Below are 21,148 nucleotides of genomic sequence, written 5' to 3' on the forward strand. Positions count from 1 at the left end.
GCCGCTGTATCGCATCGGGTGCCACGGGCGTCGGGTTCCAGGGTGGCGGCGAGCCACCACGGGCTGCACTCCGTCGAGGTCCTCCAGGCAGCGCTCGAGCGTGCAGAGGCGGCGCTCTACACGCTCGCCGACGCAGAACAGTCGCGAATCCCGATATTCAGCAGGGCCGCAGGTATGTCAGCGGTGGTGGGCTATCTAGTGATTGTGATGAGGAAGTTGCGACTAATATGGGGATCAGCCACACAACGAATATTTGGAGGCGGCCGGAGTGGGAGTGTGCGGCTGTTTCGCGCCGCTCTATGGCTCATTGCTGCAAGACATACTGGTGCGTTGCTTTCTTTACTGCTGATGTAGAGAAGACTTGATGCCCAGTTCACGCTAGTAGTCTGGAGGTCACTGGTGCCCCGTTCTTCCTATTATTCACTTGGACTGTCAATCTGTCATAACCGGCTAGGGAAACGAGGACTCACTGCCCAACATGTAAGCTGCCTAATGTTCTTGTTTGATTCAGCTTTGATTGTCATTTTTGTTGTTGTTGCAATTCTTGTAGGAAAGACAGGATGTGTGCATATTCATATGTTTCAGTTTGATTTTAGTGTATTAAGTATTAACTACTGATTCAAAGTTAAGAAGGACCATATGCACATGAAAGTAATTTCATCATTTTAATATGCTTGTAGCTCGATGTAGCTTTACTATATGAGGGGAAGTAATTCATGTGTGACATATGTCTTATATATGCAAGTTATGAACGGAGCAGTATGTGTGTTATTATATCAAGTTTAGTTCTTGGCAAGGCATGATCTAGTTTCTTACTTTCCGTTGTTTTTGTCCAACTTCTGGAAGTAATTTGGTCCAATTTTGGCCAGCTTCTGGAAGTAATTTAATCCAATTTAAATGTTATTATTACCAACTTCTGGAAGTAACCTAGTCCAATTGAAAATGTTATGTTTTACTAACTTCTCGAAGTAAATAATCCATTATTCAAATGTTATTCATACCAACTTGTGGAAGTAAGCTGGTTTAATTTAAAATGTTAGTTTTATGAACCTCGGGAAGTAACTTAGTCAATTGTTCAGACCTTATCTTTACCCAACTTCTCGAAGTAACTTAGTTCAGTTTAAAATGTTAGTTTACTAACCTCAGGAAGTAACTTAGTTCAATCTAAAATGTTAGTTTACTAACCTCAGGAAGCAATTTAGTTCCATTTAAAATATTAGTTTACTGACCTCAGGAAGTAACTTAGTGCATTGTTCAAACTTTATTTTTACAAACTTCTAGAAATAATTTAGTCAATTTAAAATGTTACTAATGTTAGAAAGTAACTTGGTCCATTATTCAAATGATATTTTTATCAACATCTGGAAGTAACTTAGTTCAATTTAAAATTTTAGTTAACTAACCTTAGGAAGTAACTTAGTCCATTATTCAAATGATATTTTACCAACTGGGTACTTTAGTTCCTCTTAATTTCCTTCTCGGAGTCATTTTGGTTGTATGATGGAGAAGTAAGAAGCCACTGGATGTTTCTTTATGCTACAGGATGGAGGAAGGAGGAAGCAAGAAAGAAGTCGATGTTCTTCCTGGGATCAGCTTTATACTTCCAGGGATGATTTTCCTTCTGCAGCAGTTCCTTCCTTTTTTATATAATGGATTTCGCTGGTTCTGTACATTAGGATACGGTGGTCTTGGACGTCAATGTAGGCTTTGGTTTCCTTTTTATTTGATGTCAGCAATGAAGAAATCTGGGAAAAAAGATGGATGTTGCTACTGTATTTGCGTGGTTTCAGGGTTAGATAGGATGCATGTCTTTTTTTTTTCCACCGGGTCCATGGGCTGAAAAGCACATGGCTTTGAGCAAACGCGCGGTCCTAGCGTTTGGCATGCACGGGATTAGCTGTTCCTTTTTTTTTTGTAAAGAAACGTGATTATGTGTCTTTCCTAAAGTAGGCTATCCGAACTGACCACTTTTTTCTTAAATAGTGGCTGACCACTATGTAGTCAAGCACATATTATTATCATTGACACCTTTTAAAAATGAGATTTCACATGGATTGCAATGTGCAAAACTTTCCATTCTTCGCAGTAGCATGATCCGACAAGAAAGCGACCCTAATTTTTTTTGGGCCTTCTTCGTTTCTTCAAGTAAAAACTGATTTTCATTTTCATTAGTAAATTTATTTATGCCCCGATAAATGTTCTATAAAAATCAACCTGTAGCAACGCACGGATAGTTTTCCTAGTCTTTCTCCTACGCGTTTTTGAGCAACACCGTGTACTGAAAAATCTTTCTGTCCAACACGGGCAGGACAGATATATAGAACCCCCTAGCGTAGGATGTCCTGGTGTAAGTAAGTATTCCTTTTTTGGTCGGCCGTGTCTCCGTCCAGGACCGTGCATGCATCGGTGTACGTGATCCATCTGGACATCTGGTCATGCATATGCGCCAACGTCAGAACTCTCTTCGACATCGGTCCGCCGGATGCACGCACGCACGGCACGGACTCTTCTTATATACGCGCGCGCGCCCAGCAGATCAGCCCAGACGATCTCACGACCACGCCATGGCCACGGCGGCGCAGAAGACGTCGTCGACGCACAGGACGGCGGTCTTCCGGGGCGCGCACCAGCTCGACATCCTCGGCTACACCACACGACGTCGCCTCGGCGGCGCCGACAACACCGTCAGGTCCCGCAGCTTCGACGCCGGCGGCTTTCTCTGGACCCTCGTCTGCCGCTTCCATGAAAAGCTGGCACGAGTAAAAGGTGTGACCCTGGTGTCCGTCTCCCTCGAGCTGTCCCGCAACGAGACCGACGAGGCTGTCGTCGCCACGGCCAGCGTCCGGATCGACGACCCCAGCGGCACCGGCCGGTGGCCCGGCGCCGAGTGGCACAGCGAGGAGCCCAACGTCTTCCCGGCCCGGTCCAGCACCGCCGTCGCCTGGGAGCTCGCTGTCCCCGACGCGTTCCGTGAGCACGAAGAACGCTACGTCGACAAGGACGCCGACCGCCTCACCGTCCACTGCACCGTCGATGTCCACCGGGAAGAGTCCGTCGAGGGGCCCATCACCAGAAGCTGCCTCGTCTCCATGCCGCCATGGCCGAGCCTCAGCAAGGACATCCACAGGCTCCGGGAGAAGATGTGGTGGTCGGACGTCACGTTCGTCGTGGAAGAGGCCAAGATCCGGGCCCACAAGCTCGTGCTCGCCATGCGGTCGCCGGTCTTCGCGGCCGAGTTTCGTGGAGACATGAAGGAGAAGACCATGCGGTGCATAAGGGTTGTCGACATGACCGCCATGACCTTTAGGGCTATGCTATAATTCATCTACACCGACGAGTTGCCCAAACCCAAGAACAAGGCATGCCCCTTAGCCATGGCACGAGACCTGCTCGTGGCCGCGGATCTGTACGACCTTGAGAGGCTGAGGCTAATGTGCGAGAACATACTATCCGAGAGCATCGCAATCGACAATGTCATGGAAACGTTGATGCTAGTGCACAACAGGCATAGATGCCACCACCTAGAGGCCTCATGCGTCGAGTACTTGGCGTCCGACCCCGATGTGTATGATGCCGTGGAAGGCAAGCGAGGAGTACAAGGAACTTGACATGACATGCCCCTCTTATATAAACGAGACCACCAGGAAAGTAGCCAAACGAGCTGTGGCCCGCAACAGATCTCCATCCTACTCCGGTAACAACAGCAATAGAGAGACGATGAGCACGTCCCGCTACAACCCGTCGGCCGTGATGATCGGCACGCACGAGTTCAGGATCGAAAGCTTGAGCACCTTAAGGAAGACACACAATGTTCTTGGACAGTACGTCAAGACCAAGTTCCAACTTGGGGCTCACGAGTGGGCGATGACGGTGTACCCATCAGGGGAGCAGGAGTACGAGGGGTGTATTGGCCTCTTCGTCGGGCCATCGATTGATGATGATACCAGTCTTGAAGCGTCGGTGATTGTCAACCTCGTCAACCCAAGTGGCAAGCCGTCTTATTTCCGTAAGTTTACACACACCTATGCCGGCAGGAAATGTAATAAGCATGGCTGGGCAGGGATAATCACCGTGGCTAGCTACTGCCAATTCACAATATGTGGGACATGACGGTTCTTTCACCATACAGTGCCGAGTGGAGGTAACCACGGAAGCCTGCACTAGCAACACCGTCGCCGCAGCCCCGACGTCCGTATCTGTGCCACCTTCAAACATGGCGTGGCATCTCGAGCAGCTGCTGGCAAGCAAGGAGGGCTGGGACGTCATGTTCTTGGTGGAGGAGAGCGAGATCCACGCGCACGGGCTCGTGATCGCTACACGGTCGCCCGCACTACACGACTTGGTCGAATCAGCAACCGGCACGGACCATGTCAGGGTCAATGACATGAAAGCCTCAGTTTTCAAAGTCTTGCTCCACTTCATCTACACCGATGAGCTACCTCGTATCGATGATGTCCTAATAGTCCCTTCTAATGGAAGGGACTCTTCCATGACGGTGGTCGAAGAGATGCTCGCCGCCGCTTGCCGGTTCCGTCTAGAGAGGATGAGGCGGCTATGCGAGAACCTGCTAGCCGAGAACATCGCGGCGGGGAACGCTCTCGCCACCCTGGAGCTGGCGGGGCGCCACAGCTGCACCGAGCTGGAAACCTACTGCATCGACTACATTACCCAGCCACACGTGGTCAAGGACGTGATGAAAACTCTCAGCTCCTTCTGCAGGGTCTCGAGGTGAAATTAACAAATATTGATCGATGTACATGTAATAGATACTACCCGGTTTCAAACTAGAAGCCTTTTCTAAAAGCTAAAAGGTAATATATGTAAATATATTTTTCATTAGTTAATCTACTTTCCGGAGTTAAAGAAATTTGGCAAGTTGTAACTTGTAGCAAGCCCGCCCTGGTGCCTCCAGCGAGCGAGCTAGCATGTGTGGCAGGTGGCACCCAGGCGGCCTCCACCTGTAGTACCCCTCCTCGGTTCACATCTTCCTGTATAAAATTGGGCTGAAAAGCCAAACATCTAGTAAGCTTCATCTTGGATCCAGAGAGAGCACAGAGCTAGCTAGTTATGCCATGGCAGACCACCGTGACCACGGCCAGGAGCGGCATGTCGGAGGCCCGTCGTCGCTCGCAGTGGCCTCGCTCCTAGCGCTCGCAGGCGGGTTCCTCGTCCTATCCATCACGGCGCTGGCCGTCTCCATCACAGGGCTCGCCGTGGCAGCGCCACTGCTCCTGCTCTGCAGCCCGGTGCTAGTCCCAGCATCGCTGCTGGTGGCTTTGGAAGGAATAGGTATGGCGGCGTCAGGAGCACTCGCCCTCGGGGCAGTCGCGCTGCTGTCACTCCTGTGGAGCGCGGCAGCGACCCCGCCGAACTACGTGGAGGAGGGAAAGCAGCGGGTGGCAGAGTTGGCTGGAGAGAAGACGTCGCACGTCGACGCCGGCCAGGTCATTGCAGACCAAGTAGCTAGCTAGAAAGCCTTAATAATCTCTTAATATCATCACAATCCTGTATGATTTCACTTCAAGCCTGTAGCTCGTTCTATATAGTACGTATGTAGTATTCATTGTACAAATAATCGAGGGTACTGCTAATTACCTCCTATATATCAGTCTATATGTACTTTATTTTTATAGTTCTTCAGCCGTGTAGACAGAAGTATAGAATTACACTTCCTGTAGTCCCAGTTGTTCCTGTAAAAAAGCACAAGGCAAAATGTTCTTCAGCTTAAACCAACTGTCACATGAAAATACCAAATAAATACGTATATACATTTAAATCTTGGCAAAATGCTGGGGTAGCAACTCTCTAAAGATAACCAGAAAAGAAGATGAAAAGCATTTTAGGAGTACCTCGTTGACGAAGAAGGCGTGGAACCCATAAGGAACCCGGGTCGGCAGCTCGACAACTGCCACCGGATCAGCAGACATTGTCTTGGCGTCAATCACATGTACTTCAGATTTCCTGCATTCGGTTCCACACCACACAAAATTAATCACATTTCTCAAGCAACTAACTAAAACCATGCAACAACATTCATGAGTGACGTACCCTGTGTTCTCATCATGCACAAAAAGTATCAGGTACCCATCATCTTCTTCACCAGACACACCCGGCACCTTGGGAACGAACACCGCCTCCGAACCGAACCTCCCAGGACCCAGGTCGTATATGCCTCTCACGTTGCCTCCCACCTCAAGCTGCTTCTTGCTGCTGTCTGGCTCGGCATGAAGGTCAAACTTTATGACAGCAGTCACCTTCGCTATGCTGTCAAGGATCGTGCAGTACACATAGCGCTGCTTCCTGCGTCCAATCAACAAAGTAACAGAACAGAAAATGTTTATCCATGAGTTGGTGGTAATGATTAAAGATAGCACATTTCTAGAAGAAATAAAACTTGCGCTGAATTTGGAAGGTCCAGTGGAATTACCTGCCAGTATAACTTTCATTAATTCGAGGAAAGTCTACGGCGGAAACAGAGAGTTGTTTCTGTGAAGCAGCACCGGTTTTCATGTTGAATCTCATCTCATAACTAAAAGATGTAACATTAGGCCAAGCATTGGATTGCATGGAATTGAAATAAAGGTTGAGATGGCAGGTATATACGTACAGCTCATTCCCAAAGTTCTCAAGCTTCTCGTTCTGTTCACCGTTCACCTTGTCCAAATCTGGGTTCTCAACGCGGCAGGTAATGAGAACAACCTCATCACCCTCTTCCCAAGCATTAGCTGTGACAAAAAAGAGATGCTTCTTGTGATTAGTTCACTAAGATAAGAAAGAATGAAAAGCTGATATACAATTTCAACGAAGAACACTTTCTCTTTTCATTACATGATCCATCAATTCCCTGGCTATGCAGAATTCATGACAGATGGTACAAAAAGATTGTACTAAGCTGAGTGTTACAGGTCGTATACCATTGTGGAATATGAAGCAATTCGGGAGTTCAAACCATCTGATACTTTTTTCATCCTTTTCATAGCGTTGGAGTATACCGAAACGAGCTTTCTTTGTAGCATCAAACTTGTAGATAAATTCACCATTCTTCACCATTTCCTTTATACAAGAATAAAGAACAATGAGACCAAAATACATAAAGGAGTGTTAACTAAATATCAATTACGGACGCAAACACACATGTCTATCCCATGCTGCTATGAAACAAATGTTGACTAAGGCATCCTTTAACAGAATGTAAAGAAATTGTACTGGGAAAAAATGCACAGAAGGAATTTGCCAACTACTAGTGTGCAGTACCTTTGGTCGAAACATCAAAGGGAGGTCCATGAATATGGAATAATTCTCTGTGATGGCAAAGTCATGCATCATTACAGATTCCGGTATTGTTATTGGCACAGGATCAAGCATGACTCCATCTTTGGTGATGACCCGGTATGTACAATAAGGAGGTTCATGTGAGTACCCAAAGGTGAACATTTCATCTGAAAGAAGGATAACCACATCATTTATCCAAATTGTCCTAAAAGGAAATAAGCAATAGTCCGATTGTCAATATCCCTGTAAAGTACCTGTAAATGGATCAACCTTTGGGTGAGCAGTGAACGAATGTTTCAATCTTTTGTCATAATCTAACAACCCAAGAGTTTGCAGGTCTCCATCTTCAAGGACCTTAACAACGTCTGAAAACAAAAATAGAAAATCATGTTCTGCAATTGCATGGTCATTGCTATGGATGTGAGATTTGTGGATAATAACAAATTACAACAGAACGCAATGATTCACAATCAGTACATGTAGCTGCCAACATGACCACATTTAAGGCCCAATTATTTCCAATAGCATATGCACATGAATATAGAAAAGAAATGTGCTAACAGACTGACAACTTACAGGGTTTATCTGCTTCTGACAGGGCCATGAGTTTGCCATGATGATATACAAATGCAGTATTAGCTGGAAAAGAAAGAAACAGATCAAAAAATAAATACCCTTTTAATTGTGATTCAAAAAAATTAAAAGGGTATTTAAAAATGTAGATAGACATCATTCAGTGATTGCATGAAGCAAAGAGGTACCTGTTCCAATTCCATAAGTAGCATCCAATACTTTAAGTTTTTTCCTAAGCTCTTGCATTTGGACCATAAACAATCCAAAAAAGCCCTTTAGATCTCCAATCTGTAAATATTGATGGAAAACTTCACACGCGTGTACAACCAATTTTCATATCTGGTCATCACTAAGCCCAACGGGTGTGGAGAGTTACAGATTTAAATTAAGACTTAGTAGGCATGTTAGCCTTGAATTATCGGATGGTGTGACCTAAATATGAATCATGGGATTATCATGTATTGATGCCATCAGCCACAATAAAAACTAGATCCAAAATCCGAACATACAGAGTCAATGTAGCAACCAAGAAACTAAGATGACACAAGAGAGGCCTCAACAGGAATTCGAGTATCAAAAGTTGAAAACTGGCAAAATATACTCCATACATATTTGCAAACACCAAGCGTATACTACAGAAAATCATGGTAGGTATAAGGTTAGTTATGCCATTAAGACACTAAGCTGATCAGAGAACTTCACCAGCAAAATTGTGGATTTAGTTAGATGATGTATGGTGTATATTGGAATGTTAATTAACAGAATAAACAGTTGGAAGCATTAAAAGGGAAAACAGAACAACGATCTTGAAAAAGAAAAATAGAAGACAGCTGGTGGTGGAGAAAATCAAGTGTTACGGAATAATTGAGTAACTGTTAAGAAGATTCAGGTTTTCTAATCAAGCAAGTAAGCTTATCTTAACCAAGTAAAAATGGTTGATTAGGTTAAATGCATGTATGGTCTATGGTGTATGTTAGAATCTTGATTCTTGACTAACAGAATATAAAAGTTGCAAGCATGAATGAGAAAAACAGAACACAGTTGGAGATGGAGGCAACTGAGCGTCACGTAATACTAACTGAGTAGCTGATAAGATTCAAGTCATTTAATAAATAGAAAGTAAGATTACCTTCATAAACTTTGCTCCACCAAAATACTCTTCTTGCTTGAGGCGAGAAGTCTTCACGTATCTTGATACATATGTAGCTTTCCCATCTTTAATACGCATTGCATGGATCATTCTGTAAAGAACGATGTATAAGTTTATGTAACCGTGAGCAAAAGTTTATATTAAGTTTGAGTTATCAAAAAAATCATGAGCAGTAGTATTGCAAACTATATGTTGAAACGCTAAATTTATAGAATGCTGAAGTTTATGCAAAAAACCTTCATCTGTAGCATGGCAAATGTGGCCATGAAACATTAACATAAGTGGTATTGGTATGGAAAAAATTACTGAAAAAAGGAGAAAATAATGTGCAACGCTACAGCTAAGATCTGCAGTATTCAAACAGAAGATATTGTATCACATACCCGTCTCCATCAAACCTGCAAAAAAGAAAACACAAGATAGGAAATAAATTAGAAGGTGTGTGAGGATGAGCACTGGTGTTACAAAAAAAATAATACTAGTTTACTACTAGCACAATTAAACCGTGTGCACACTTGTGTGTGCGCATCAAAGAAGGTACATATAATTGTATTCGCCCTATGAGGGTCTCCTAGGCACTCCTGTGGACCGTCAATACTCGCTGGATCTGGACTTCCTGGGAACGCACCCAGTGGACCTATCCGAGCTTGAGGATGCGTTCACGGAGGACGAGATCTGGGAGGTTGTTAGGCGGCTGCCCCATGGCAAAGCGGAAGCGCCGGGCCCAGACGGGTTCACGGCTGAGTTCCTCCAAAGTTGTTGGGGGATAGTGAAAGAGGATTTTATGGCAGCTTTCAATAAGTTGTTCACGTTGTGCGGGCGCGGATTCCAGGGCCCAAGCGCCCGGATGCGGCGGTGCTGGGTGACTACCGACCGATGGCAAAGCGCCGGGCCCAGACGGGTTCACGGCTGAGTTCCTCCAAAGTTGTTGGGGGATAGTGAAAGAGGATTTTATGGCAGCTTTCAATAAGTTGTTCACGTTGTGCGGGCGCGGATTCCAGGGCCCAAGCGCCCGGATGTGGCGGTGCTGGGTGACTACCGACCGATCAGCCTGATACATATCTTTGCCAAGCTGGTGGCGAAAACTCTGGCGTCTCGCCTGGCCCCTCGGATGGAGTCACTGGTGGATCGCAACCAATGTGCTTTCATTCGCAAACGGTGCATCCACGACAACTTCATGTTGGTTCAGCAGACGGCTAGGTTCCTCCATCGGATGAAGGAGCCACGGGTGATGCTCAAGTTGGACATAGCGCGGGCCTTCGACTCCATCTCATGGGGATTCCTTGTTGAGGTCCTCCGTAAGATGGGGTTTGGACCGAGGTTCTGTGAGTTGGTGGCCATTCTACTGTCCACGGCAAGCACTAGGGTGATGCTCAATGGCGAGCCAGGCCCCCTATCTGGCATAGGAGGGGCCTGAGACAGGGTGATCCGCTGTCGCCTTCGCTGTTCGTGCTAGCCATGAACATGCTTAACAGGGTGCTGGCTAAGGCCATCGAGTTGGGGATCCTTCGACGCTTGGCGCGGAGGGAGATGGTTACGTCGGTATCACTTTACGCCGACGACGTGGTCATCTTTTGCCATCCGGATGAGACTGAGTTGCGTGCTATCCGCGGCATCTTGGAGCTCTTCGGGGAGGCGTCGGGACTGCATACCAACTTCGCCAAGTGCTCGGTATCCCCTATTGCCTGCTCGGAGGAGGAGGCCCATGGTGCGGCCACCGTTATGGAGTGCCAGTTGGCACCCTTCCCGGTGAAGTACCTTGGCATCCCTCTACCGATCAGACGGTTGTCGGGTGAGGCGTTTCAGCCTGTGGTGGATCGGTTGGCAGACAAGCTGCCTACCTGGAAGGCATCCATGATGCCTAGGGCGGGGCGCTTGACACTTGTCCGCTCGGTGCTCGCGGCCATACCGCTGCACCAGCTCATAGTGCTTGCCATCAACAAGAAAGCACTTAAGCAAGTGAACAAGATCCTACGCGGATTCTTGTGGGCAGGCAGGACTGCCAGTGGCGGACACTGCCATGTCAACTGGTCTAGGGTGTGTCGTCCGCTCCGGTTCGGTGGATTGGGGATCCCGGACCTTGCCCGCACCGCTATCAGCCTAAGGGTCCGCTGGCTGTGGAGGATGCGGACTGACCCCCTGCGACCTTGGCGCGGGCTCGATATGCAGTTCTCCAAGGCAGAGCTTGATGTCTTTGCTGCCTCCACCTACATGGTGGTAGGCGACGGGACGTCCACCCTGTTTTGGGAGGATAGGTGGATGGATGGTCAATCCATCAGGGAGATAGCGCCAGAAGTTTATGCGCTGATCCCCAAGCGCCGTAGGAGGCAGCGTACCGTGCAGCAGGCGCTGGTGGAGCGCAGTTGGATCTCTGACATAGTTGGTGCGCCTAGCGCTTTGGCGCTCTGGCAATATGTCCAACTGTGGAGCAGACTCAGGGATGCTCAACTATCGACGGAGCCGGACAGGATGATTTGGCGCTGGACAACGGACTCTCAGTACTCTTCCCGGTCCTGCTATGACACCCTCTTCCAGGGGGCGGTCACTTCAGGATCGTGGGAGCTAAACTGGAAATCCTGGGCGCCGCCTAGGGTGAAGTTCTTCATATGGTTGGCCTGCCTCGACAGATGTTGGACGAGCGAGCGGCTTGCGCGTCGTGGTCTACCACACGCTGCGCGATGCCCGTTGTGCGACCAGTCCGAGGAGACTATGGCGCACATTCTTACCGGTTGTCCCTTCTCCAGGACTATCTGGTATGAGGTCCTGTCGTGGATTCGATCCACCTCAGGGCCACCCACGGTTGAGGGTGACTTCGCGGAGTGGTGGTTGCTGGCGGTGCGGATAGCTCCTCGCCAGCTGCGCAAGGGTACCTCGTCACTGATCATGCTCACTGCATGGGGAATATGGAAGCATAGGAACGCTACAGTCTTCGACAATGCGCGTCCCTCGGTGGCTTCCCTGTTCGAGGACATCAGGGCCGAGGCGCGGCAGTGGGCGGACGCGGGGGCCCGAGGTCTTCGCCAACTACTCCCTTAGATTAGCTTTCTTGGGTTGAGTTGTATGGCGTGGTGTTGGTCCTTTTTTGGACTTGTACATATAACCTTCTTTTCTATCAATGCATCAAAACGCAATGCTTTTGCGTTTTCGCGAAAAATTGTATTCGCACTATTGAATGAAAATAACAGTGCACGTTTATGCCCTTAGTACCACACAGTGATGTTTATGCTTTTGCTGGGAAGAGCTGCATGACCAGTATAGTATCTCTAAGGTGAAGAAAGAATAGTTAGACAAGTAAAGAGTGAATACCAATGATATCCAGCCACGGGGACAAACTTTGGGTTAGGCCCCACCCTGACAAACTCTCCGTTCAAGCACTCCTGTAGACAACAACAACAAAAAGGAATACCATGAGGAAAAGAAAGGATAATCTAGTGAGCTGCTGACTTCATAAGAAAGGGAAGTTTTTCCAGGAACTGTAGAAGAGAGTTCATCCAAGAAAGGTGTATTTCATTATTTCTCACCAAATTAGCATAGAAGTTGTTCTTACAGAGTCTGTTACCAAAAATGGTTTTTTTTTCTCGTTTGCTGGAAAGAAATGTAATTTCTTCTACAAGAAGGTTTGATCAAACTACCAGAGTTAGGTCGAACAAACTAGTGAAGATAAAGGGTAACGAGTAAGGTAAGACAAGAAGATATGTTGGCCACAACAAGGAACTGTGCATATACTCGTGGACACATGGTTAGCAAGGGTGTATTTCAGTTCTCACAATGGCCTGTCCATTTGGAATTACGATTTCGAGTCCGAGAAAGCTGCAACATGCACGAAATCTGGAGGTCTAGAGGCTAGAGTGACCGTCCTGTTTGCGAATGTGGTGAGGACCGTGTTAATCCTCATAATGGTGGCCTCATAGACATTTTTCACAGATCACTGTCTTGTGACTGAAACTTGATTCCAGATATTCAAAGGGGGAAATCAACCCCAATGTCAGGATGCAGACACATAGGTTGTGTTTGGATTGTTCCTGCAATCTCCCTACCGAAATTGGCTAGCCAACTTTTTGGCTCAGGATTCTGCCGCCCATGTGCTGCCAAAATTCTGGCTGGTTTTACTGAAGGATCAATAAGTGGTCAATATGCAGGCACATAATTGGCAACAAACCAAAGAGGTAGGAGGATATTTGGCATGACCAATTTTTTGGGTAGGGTGAGATTGGGACACAAACCAAACAGGCCCATAGATATAGGAGGAGACAAGAACATCACAATAATAGTAAGTAATTAGTTTTGTCTACCGATGTTGTTGGCATACAAGAAAGAAGTAAAGGTACTCAGCCTGTTCATGACAAACTGGAACTTTTTGGTGCCAAATGTTTGCTGGGAGTCATATTATAAACAAGGCGCCAAGCATTTAATTCAGGTGTGTCTGGTGTGTTGACTAAGAGTGTCTGGAGTTTATCAATTAAATCTATGGATACAACTATTTCATGGTTGACCAGAGATGCACCTGAGGATTTGGACCTGAATCGGTTCTAAGGATCCATAAGAATCATTGTACAGTAGAGGTACAGGGAAATTGAGATTTGTTTTCATATCAAAGAACATATTTTGACGGTGGCCGGTCGGAGAAGAAGGATGATAGATAGGGGAAGAAGGGAGGGGTGCATACCGGGAGGTGTCCGCGGACGGGGAGTCCTGCGGCGGGCGGGGTCTCGTCCTGGACGGGGGCGAAGTTGCCGGAGAGCCAGTGGAGCGGCTTGGTCTTGTCGTGGCCGAGGCGGACGACGAGGCGCTCCAGCAGGTCCACCGCCCAGGAAGCCACCCCCTTGCTCGGCCGCGGCGCCGGCACCACCACCGCCGTCCCCTTCTTGATATCCTCCACCGCAGTCGCCGCCGCTTCTCCCATGGTGGCCGCCGGCGGACTGGCTACTGGTACTGGTGGATGGTATTGGCTGGTGTGGGAGGCGGGGAGATGCTCAGCGCATTGGTTTGAGTTGGTTCGGTCCGGCGATACTTGGTTTGTAGCCAGCCACTGGAGGAGGAGATGAGGGAGGAGGACGGCAATGGCCAATGGCCTCGATTAGTCAGTAGTTGAGTGGTGGTTCCTGATTGGCCGCGTCGTGGAATCTCATCGTCCAAAAACTTATTTGGATCTTTTGAGATGCTTATTTGGATTCATTGAACAGTCAGTCCAGGATCAGATTGTACATTTTTCTACGAAATCGATTTGTCCGGCCTGCTCACCTCACCTCTTTGGAATCATTCAAGTCGCGATGGATTTAACAATCACGCATCTCTTGATATTTAGTATTTGTGATCCACGTTTAATTTAGCAAATTTTCTCACGGGTACTGGTTTTGACCCAACTTAGTTAACTACGTAACCATAGCAGCCGGACAGGGTGTTTCTGCACCCGGGTGCATGCACCCATTATTTTATATGCATTTTATATATATTTAAAAAATGTCTCATGTATATCTTGATATGTTACATGTTGTTTATAAAGTTGTTTCAGCAAAAATGAGATGTTTTGTGTCATGTCTAAAAAACATAAAATTTTGGTGCTAAAATAGTCTATTTCTCGCACAGCATGCAAAAATTATTGATTTTATGTGAAACTTTATGTGCGCACGTAGTACATGTCTATGTACATTAAAAAAAGATTTTTTTCTAAATCAGTTTTGAGTTTCCCTGCCACCATAGTTTTTCATCCAGCGCGGCTTAATACGGTGTTGCGGGGACGTCGGGTGCAGCGAAGAGCGATGCGGCTACCCACCTGGAAGCGACTACATGATGTTGTTGCTTCCCGTCTTTTTTCACATATTATGACCTCTGGATTTGGCATTCTTTCTTTGACATGGCGGGATCGCACAGTGACACCAACGTGCTACATCGGTCTTCGATGTTTTTGAAACCTGTAGAAGGTCATGCTACAACATGCAACTACGAGATCAATAAACACCAGTATACCAAAGGCTATTATCTAGTTGATTGTATCTATTCAACATGGACGACAATTGTCAAAACAATCTCCATGCCAATAGGTCAGAAGAATTTCCACCTTGCTGAGCGCCAAGAGAGTTGCCGGATGGATGTTGATCGTGCTTTTGGTGCGCTTCAATCTCAATTTGCTATTGCTCGGTATCCTGCCCTTGCTTGGTCTCAAGAACAAATGTGGGAGGTGATGCAAACTTGTTTGATCATGCACAACATGATCATCGAGAATGACCGTAAGACTCGAGCCAGGCATGTTGGTTCCTACGAGTGTCAGGGCTCTCTTGCGGAGCTTGACCACAAGGTGCCTGCAGAGTTTATTGATTTCCTTGCCATGCATGCAGAAATCCGTGACACCAGTGTTCACGCTCAAGTGCAACATGATCTCGTGCAACATCTATGGAGCCTCAAACGAGAGGCATCAACTGCGCCGGCACCTTGATCTAGCCCAACTTCTATTTGTTTGCTCTGTTGTTTATTAACGTTTAATTTGAAAACAGTATTGTCTAATATATTTATTTGTATGGTATATATGGTTAAAATTGGTTGTATATTCAAAAACCCTAAACCTTCAAAAAAATTTGGGGGCCATGTTTGGGGGACACATCGTTCCCCAGACGCTCAACCTAGCGCTATTTCGGACGCGGTTTTGAGGACACGATTGGAGATGCTCTAATTCCTAAAGAAATACTACTCCCAGCATCCAAAAATAAGCTAGTGTCTCAACTTTTTCTAGATATGGATATATCTATAACTAAGATGTCCAGATACATATATATCTAGACAAAACTAAGACACTTATTGTTGGACAGAGGTAGTAGTAATGTTATCCTGTTCTTTTTTGAATGGTCATGGGGGCCGTGAATATTTCATTCGTTATGAAAGGCTCAAAAGTTGAATGTTTACATCAGAGACAAATGAGTAGAAGAGCAAGCTGAAAATCTGTTGCAACCATAGCAGCCATGAACAATGCACATAAGGATGACAATAGATAGGGTATAAGTAGGGTAAAACAATGGAAAAGCCCTAGTTGAACCTGGGTGCACGTGAACCCAGGTTGAAAATACATTTTTGAAATGTGAAAAAATTCTAAAATAAAAATATCGGGGTATGTATGCATGTTCCATGGGTGCGTAGAAAGTTTTCGCGGAGAAACCACTTTTTTATTTCAGAATATAAAAAAGACAAAATACGTCACATATATGTACTGCTATATAGCCCTGTAAAATTTCACCTTTTTGCCGAGGCAAAATAAAATGTTTTTTCAGAACGAAACTCATGTCCAGGGCACATGTTTGAGATCATCTTTGTAATCATTTTGTGTTTCGATTTTTGAAACATGTTTTGACATCACGAACCCACTTTTGGAAAAGTGGGTTCACATACACCCATGTTCACAAAAGTCGGTCTCGTTAAACAATACAATACACATGTCCGTCAAGTCAGTGGGATGAAGAACCTAGCCTCATAGGTAGCTCCATGCGACCCCGGAGGCGGTGCCGCCGCTAGGACCCCTTTCACACCACAACCAACCCGCCGCCGCTGAAAGAGGTCGTCCGATGGCGGACGATGGTGGCAGGGCACTCTCTGCTAGATTTTCCTTCTATCCTAGCAATACATCTATCCATCCCCAACGCAATTTTGATTTAGCCATCGCGGTTCCGATCTGTTGAGGCATTGGGAGGCCAGTCATCGATCTGCCATGGTCCAGATGTGCCTCCATCAAACTCTTGGCCAGGACATGTGGGCACCCATGCGCGGCTCCGTCCAAATAGCAGCCCCGTCGCGCGCTCACGGCCAATCTTGGCTAGCACAGGGATTGAGTTTGATTGGTTGGGGGCTGGTAGTAAGAGCGACAATCCCCTCCTTGGATTTTGCCCGAGGAGCTTATGCTCTACGCTACTCCCTGCTCCTCTTGATCCATCTCGACACTGTGCCTTGCTCCTTCGATGCATCTTATATGCACCACCGACGCCACACAAATGGTTGGTGACCTTCACCGCATAATGTCGGTAACTTGGGTACGATCGACCATGGCACGTCCACTGCCACGATTATTGAGGTTGATGCAGAGTTTATCAAAGTAATAGTGTTTGAAGAGGTCGGAGGAAACAATTCACATGCTCATGTCTAGTTCGAGACGTGATGGCGACTGTCCTAGGCAGTATTCAAAGAGGATTGGGATAAGTTGACACTTTATTATTCATGTGTGCACATGGTTTTGTTGTGTTGAGATTTCCACATGAAAACTATGTTCATGGCGACTCTATGCGGGACGATTGGTAATTTGCAGTGGTGTCATCCTGCTACCAGTCTTTGATCACATAGGTGGGGCTTTTTTTCTTTTGCTTCTGGATGTGTGCAACCTTAATGTTTAGACTAGTTCTTGAAATTATGTGTAGAGACCATGTGTAATTGGCATCAGTTCAATATTAATATATTATCTTTATCGAAAAAAGGTTGTGGGACGAAAGTTCTACCCATACATGTACTCACCGGTGTAATTTTTTACCCATAACCATATAAATGGTGGTTAACCGTACCCGATGGGTACCGAACGGGTCGATCAAATAGTAACACAAATTTTTCACAATTTTACATTCATAGATAGTATATTTTACCAAAATATGGTTACCCCACGGCGGTCGGATCCATGCTTCACGACGTTAGTGACAATGGGGGCTGGGATGGCCACCGGCTAGATGCCTCTCCGAGTCACTCGATGGGGAGATATTGGGAAGGGACCTACGATTTCGTTTTTTTCTCCACAATTAGTGAGGGGGGCAAGGGGATTAGGGGTGGCATTTACCGGAGTAGTTGGGGACTCATTTGTGTTGGTGGGCGCTGACCGATCATTGAGGTGGTGGGCTGCATAATACATTAGTTGGACCTCTATGGATCCACATATCAGTTTACAAACGAGTAGGGTATGGGTATACCCACATGTATAGGGATGTATGCAAGTGTTACCTATGTCTCGACAGGAAGGGAGGGGTTTTACCCAGGGTATTAAAAAGTATGTCCATACCTTGCCCATGCAGGTGAGGTATCCGTGAAAACCCGTACCCACGGTTAAAATTGCCATCCTTAATTAAGTGCACATGAACAATACTCCGGTCTACTATCTTTTGACTTTTTTTTAATATTTCAAACAACTTCTGACAATAATTTCTCGTAGTAATTCATTGGTAGAAGTACTGTACTCTGGTTTGCATTTTTTACTTTTATTATTTTTGACAATGAATTTTTAAAGCTTCCCATAGTAATTTCTCGCAGTAATTTGGCGGTAAAAATATTCACTTCGATAGTTACCTGAATAGTGCTTCAGTTTGCATTTTTATAATTCTGACATTAAATTTGTAAAGCTTATGATAGTAATTTCTCGCAGTAATTTGTCGCAACTTCTGCAGTAAATATTGTGCTATGGTATGCATTTTTTTTATATTTCCGATAGCAATTGTTAAAGCTTTCAATAGTAATTTCTCACAGTAATTCCCCGATCAAAATATTGTGCTCGGATCTGCGTTTTTTAATTCTTTTTAATTTTCGGTAGTATGTTTTCTAAATCTTTTGATACTAATTTCTCGCAATAATTCAAGGATAGATATATTTAACTTTTGCACTACCATGAACAGTGCACATAAACAGCTCCAGTCTACATGTTTTTGGATTTTTTAAAATTTCGACAGTAATATTTTAGAGCTTTCGATTTTACTTTATCGCAGTAAATATTATGTTCTGGTCTACATATTTTAATTTTTAGAATTTATGATAGTATTTTTTTTAAGCTTTCGATAGTAATACCTCTATGTAATTTGTTAGTAGAAATATTCAAGTACCGCTGTAGGATGAACAGTGGTACGGTCTGCATTCATTTTGACAGTAAGATTTTAAAACTTTTGATAGTAATTTCTCGAAGTAATTTATCGTTAGAAATATTTATCTTCCACAATAATTTGCTGCGTTAATTATTTTACTGTACTTTTTGCGAGAATGTAACTACCTACATATTTTCCAAAAAAAAATTCTCACAAGAAATTTTGAATGTCAACAGTAATTTGCAATTTGCTGATGTCAACTATGAAACGGGCCGTTAAATATCTAATAGTAATTCTTCGAGTGCGTACATTCTGCGACGGGCAATTTTTCAATATGCCACACTTTTGCAGTTTTTCCGCGAGGCTGTAACTAGTTATATCTTTTTCGAAGGAAATTTCTTGGTAGAAATCTTGAACTCGTCAACAATAATTTAATTACCTGCTAGTAATTCTTCACTGGATCATAATCTTTAGCGATAATCATAATTTGTCGTGTTAATTATTTAGCAGTAATATTTCGCAAGTCCATAACTACCTATTTTTCGAAACAAATTTCTCTATAGCAGTCTGGTAGTAAGTTTTCTGACTATAGTATTCATAATAAAGATACTTCATAGAAGATCTTCAAAACTTCCTTGCCAAGCTAGGTAAGTTTCTAATAAAATCAAGATCCAAAATAAACATTGCCGTACTAATAGATTCTAAGATTTTGGGATTTGGTCCCTTCCTATTCTTCATTATAGTTTCCACCAACTATAAGTGCAGCTGGGACTACTTCGCTCCTGGCGCCTGACTTCCTCTGCTCGTAGTGGTCCTCCGCTCCGTTCTATTTATTTTGGACACATGTCTATGTCTCTTCTAGGATTTAGCAGGGGATAGAGAATAGATTGAGTACGGGCATACTCAGCACGCTCAACTATATGAGTGTCTGATGTATAGCCGTGGATCAATGATAAGATCGGAGATCTAGGGTTTGGCCCGATCTCGCGATTTGACCCAAGATCCAAGGGGAAAAGGTGGGAGAGCGCGAGGAACACGAAGAACACGATGAACACCGGTACTCACGCACGCACACCAACCCGATACACCCGATACTTACCCCCGTGGCTCGATGGACCACGCCAATAGAATCACCAAGAAAGAGGCACGCGGCAGAATTCCTCGTGAGAGATTGGTGTTGGAGAAAAGGAATTGGTGAGGGAGAGAGAGTGTCTTGCACTAGAATCTCACTCAACAATAACCAAATCAACAACAAGAGTGGCCTTGATTACAGAGGGATGCTTGTCCAAGATGGATGCTAACCCTAGGGAGACTAAGCTCAAAGTTGGTTTAAGCTTAAAATTATGTCTAAGGGGTAAATGATGGGTCCTGGGTCCTTATATAGGCATACATGGCCAGCAAGGCGAAAAGATACATAAGTGGATAACTTAGGCAGTTTGGTTGGGAATCCCCGACGGATCCGGTCCTGGGGCCGGTCAGACCGGGCCTGGCCCCGGAGGGTCCGGTCGTGGGGCCGGTCGATCGGTCGCCAACCGGAAATGTCGCAGATCTCCGTCCGGTTGGCTTCCGGTACGACGCCCGGTCGAGACCGAGGGGATCCGGTTGGCGGCCGGTTGACCGGGCCTGGGGCCGGATGGTCCGGTCGTGAGGCCGGTCGACCGGGTCCTGCGCCGGCCAGCTTCTCTTCTCCCTTCGAGCGCTTCGATCGTCTTCGGGTCCAGCTTCTTGGGCATCTTCTCGACCAGCTGCTCCTCTCCTTCCCTTGACCATGGCGTGTCATCCTCTCCGGGGTCTTGATGCTCCACGTACCTAATAACACAAAGTGTGTCGGCATGAGGTAGCATTCCATCCAACGGGGTACCGAGATCGAGGGTAGTGAGGAGCGAGTTCACCTTATCATGTAGCGCTTTAGCTCGAGCCCGTGTCATTGGTCCACTTGGGGGACTTGTTGGTCTTGGTGAGGAGGTGTCCAAAGGCCACCCCGCATCATCTCCCCCCCCCTTGGGAGAGAGTCGTCCTCGACTCTTGTTCCTCCTCATCTCCATGATAGGGTGAGAGATCCGAGATGTTGAAAGTGTTGCTCACCAAGTAATTTGATGTTGGTATGTCGATGACGTAGGCGTTGTTGTTGATGCGCTTGAGGACCTTGAAAGGCCCATCTCCTCTTGGCTTGAGCTTGGAGTTGCGTTCTTGAGGGAACCTTTCTTTCCTTAGGTGAATCCAAACGAGGTCTCCTTCTTCAAACACGCGTTCCTTCTTCTTGGCGTTGAGGCGGTTAGCTTAGCGAAGTACATGCTCCTGTATGGTTGCTCTTGTCTCTTCATGTAGTTTCTTCATGGCGGTG

The 21,148-nt window shown here is 45.9% G+C and overlaps 1 protein-coding gene and 1 long non-coding RNA gene across 3 annotated transcripts in view; one reads left to right on the forward strand and one right to left on the reverse strand.

Moving 5' to 3' along the window:
• Positions 1-14,051, reverse strand: part of LOC124653554 (carotenoid 9,10(9',10')-cleavage dioxygenase-like) — a 55,450-nt gene extending 41,399 nt beyond the window's left edge. The window contains exons 1-14 of one of the 2 annotated variants that reach the window (XM_047192611.1): positions 13,662-14,051; positions 12,302-12,372; positions 9,379-9,393; positions 8,975-9,086; positions 8,034-8,133; positions 7,849-7,911; positions 7,527-7,637; positions 7,255-7,439; positions 6,915-7,053; positions 6,608-6,725; positions 6,428-6,529; positions 6,049-6,300; positions 5,850-5,961; positions 5,482-5,690 (exon numbers count right to left, since the gene is read on the reverse strand). In XM_047192611.1, coding sequence (XP_047048567.1) covers positions 5,664-5,690; positions 5,850-5,961; positions 6,049-6,300; positions 6,428-6,529; positions 6,608-6,725; positions 6,915-7,053; positions 7,255-7,439; positions 7,527-7,637; positions 7,849-7,911; positions 8,034-8,133; positions 8,975-9,086; positions 9,379-9,393; positions 12,302-12,372; positions 13,662-13,898 — 1,644 coding nt within the window. In that variant the 5' untranslated portion in view covers positions 13,899-14,051 and the 3' untranslated portion in view covers positions 5,482-5,663. Of the gene's footprint in view, positions 1-5,481; positions 5,691-5,849; positions 5,962-6,048; positions 6,301-6,427; positions 6,530-6,607; positions 6,726-6,914; positions 7,054-7,254; positions 7,440-7,526; positions 7,638-7,848; positions 7,912-8,033; positions 8,134-8,974; positions 9,087-9,378; positions 9,394-12,301; positions 12,373-13,661 lie in introns of those variants that run through there. The other variant, XM_047192612.1, reaches the window with a different exon arrangement.
• On the forward strand, positions 430-1,764 carry LOC124653555. Its single transcript, XR_006987967.1, has 2 exons — positions 430-480; positions 1,543-1,764. It is a non-coding gene; the product is annotated as an uncharacterized LOC124653555 (long non-coding RNA).
• Positions 14,052-21,148: the final 7,097 nt, after the last annotated feature.

This window comes from Lolium rigidum, chromosome 5 (assembly GCF_022539505.1).
Source record: "Lolium rigidum isolate FL_2022 chromosome 5, APGP_CSIRO_Lrig_0.1, whole genome shotgun sequence".
In the NCBI taxonomy this organism is placed as follows: Eukaryota; Viridiplantae; Streptophyta; class Magnoliopsida; order Poales; family Poaceae; genus Lolium; species Lolium rigidum.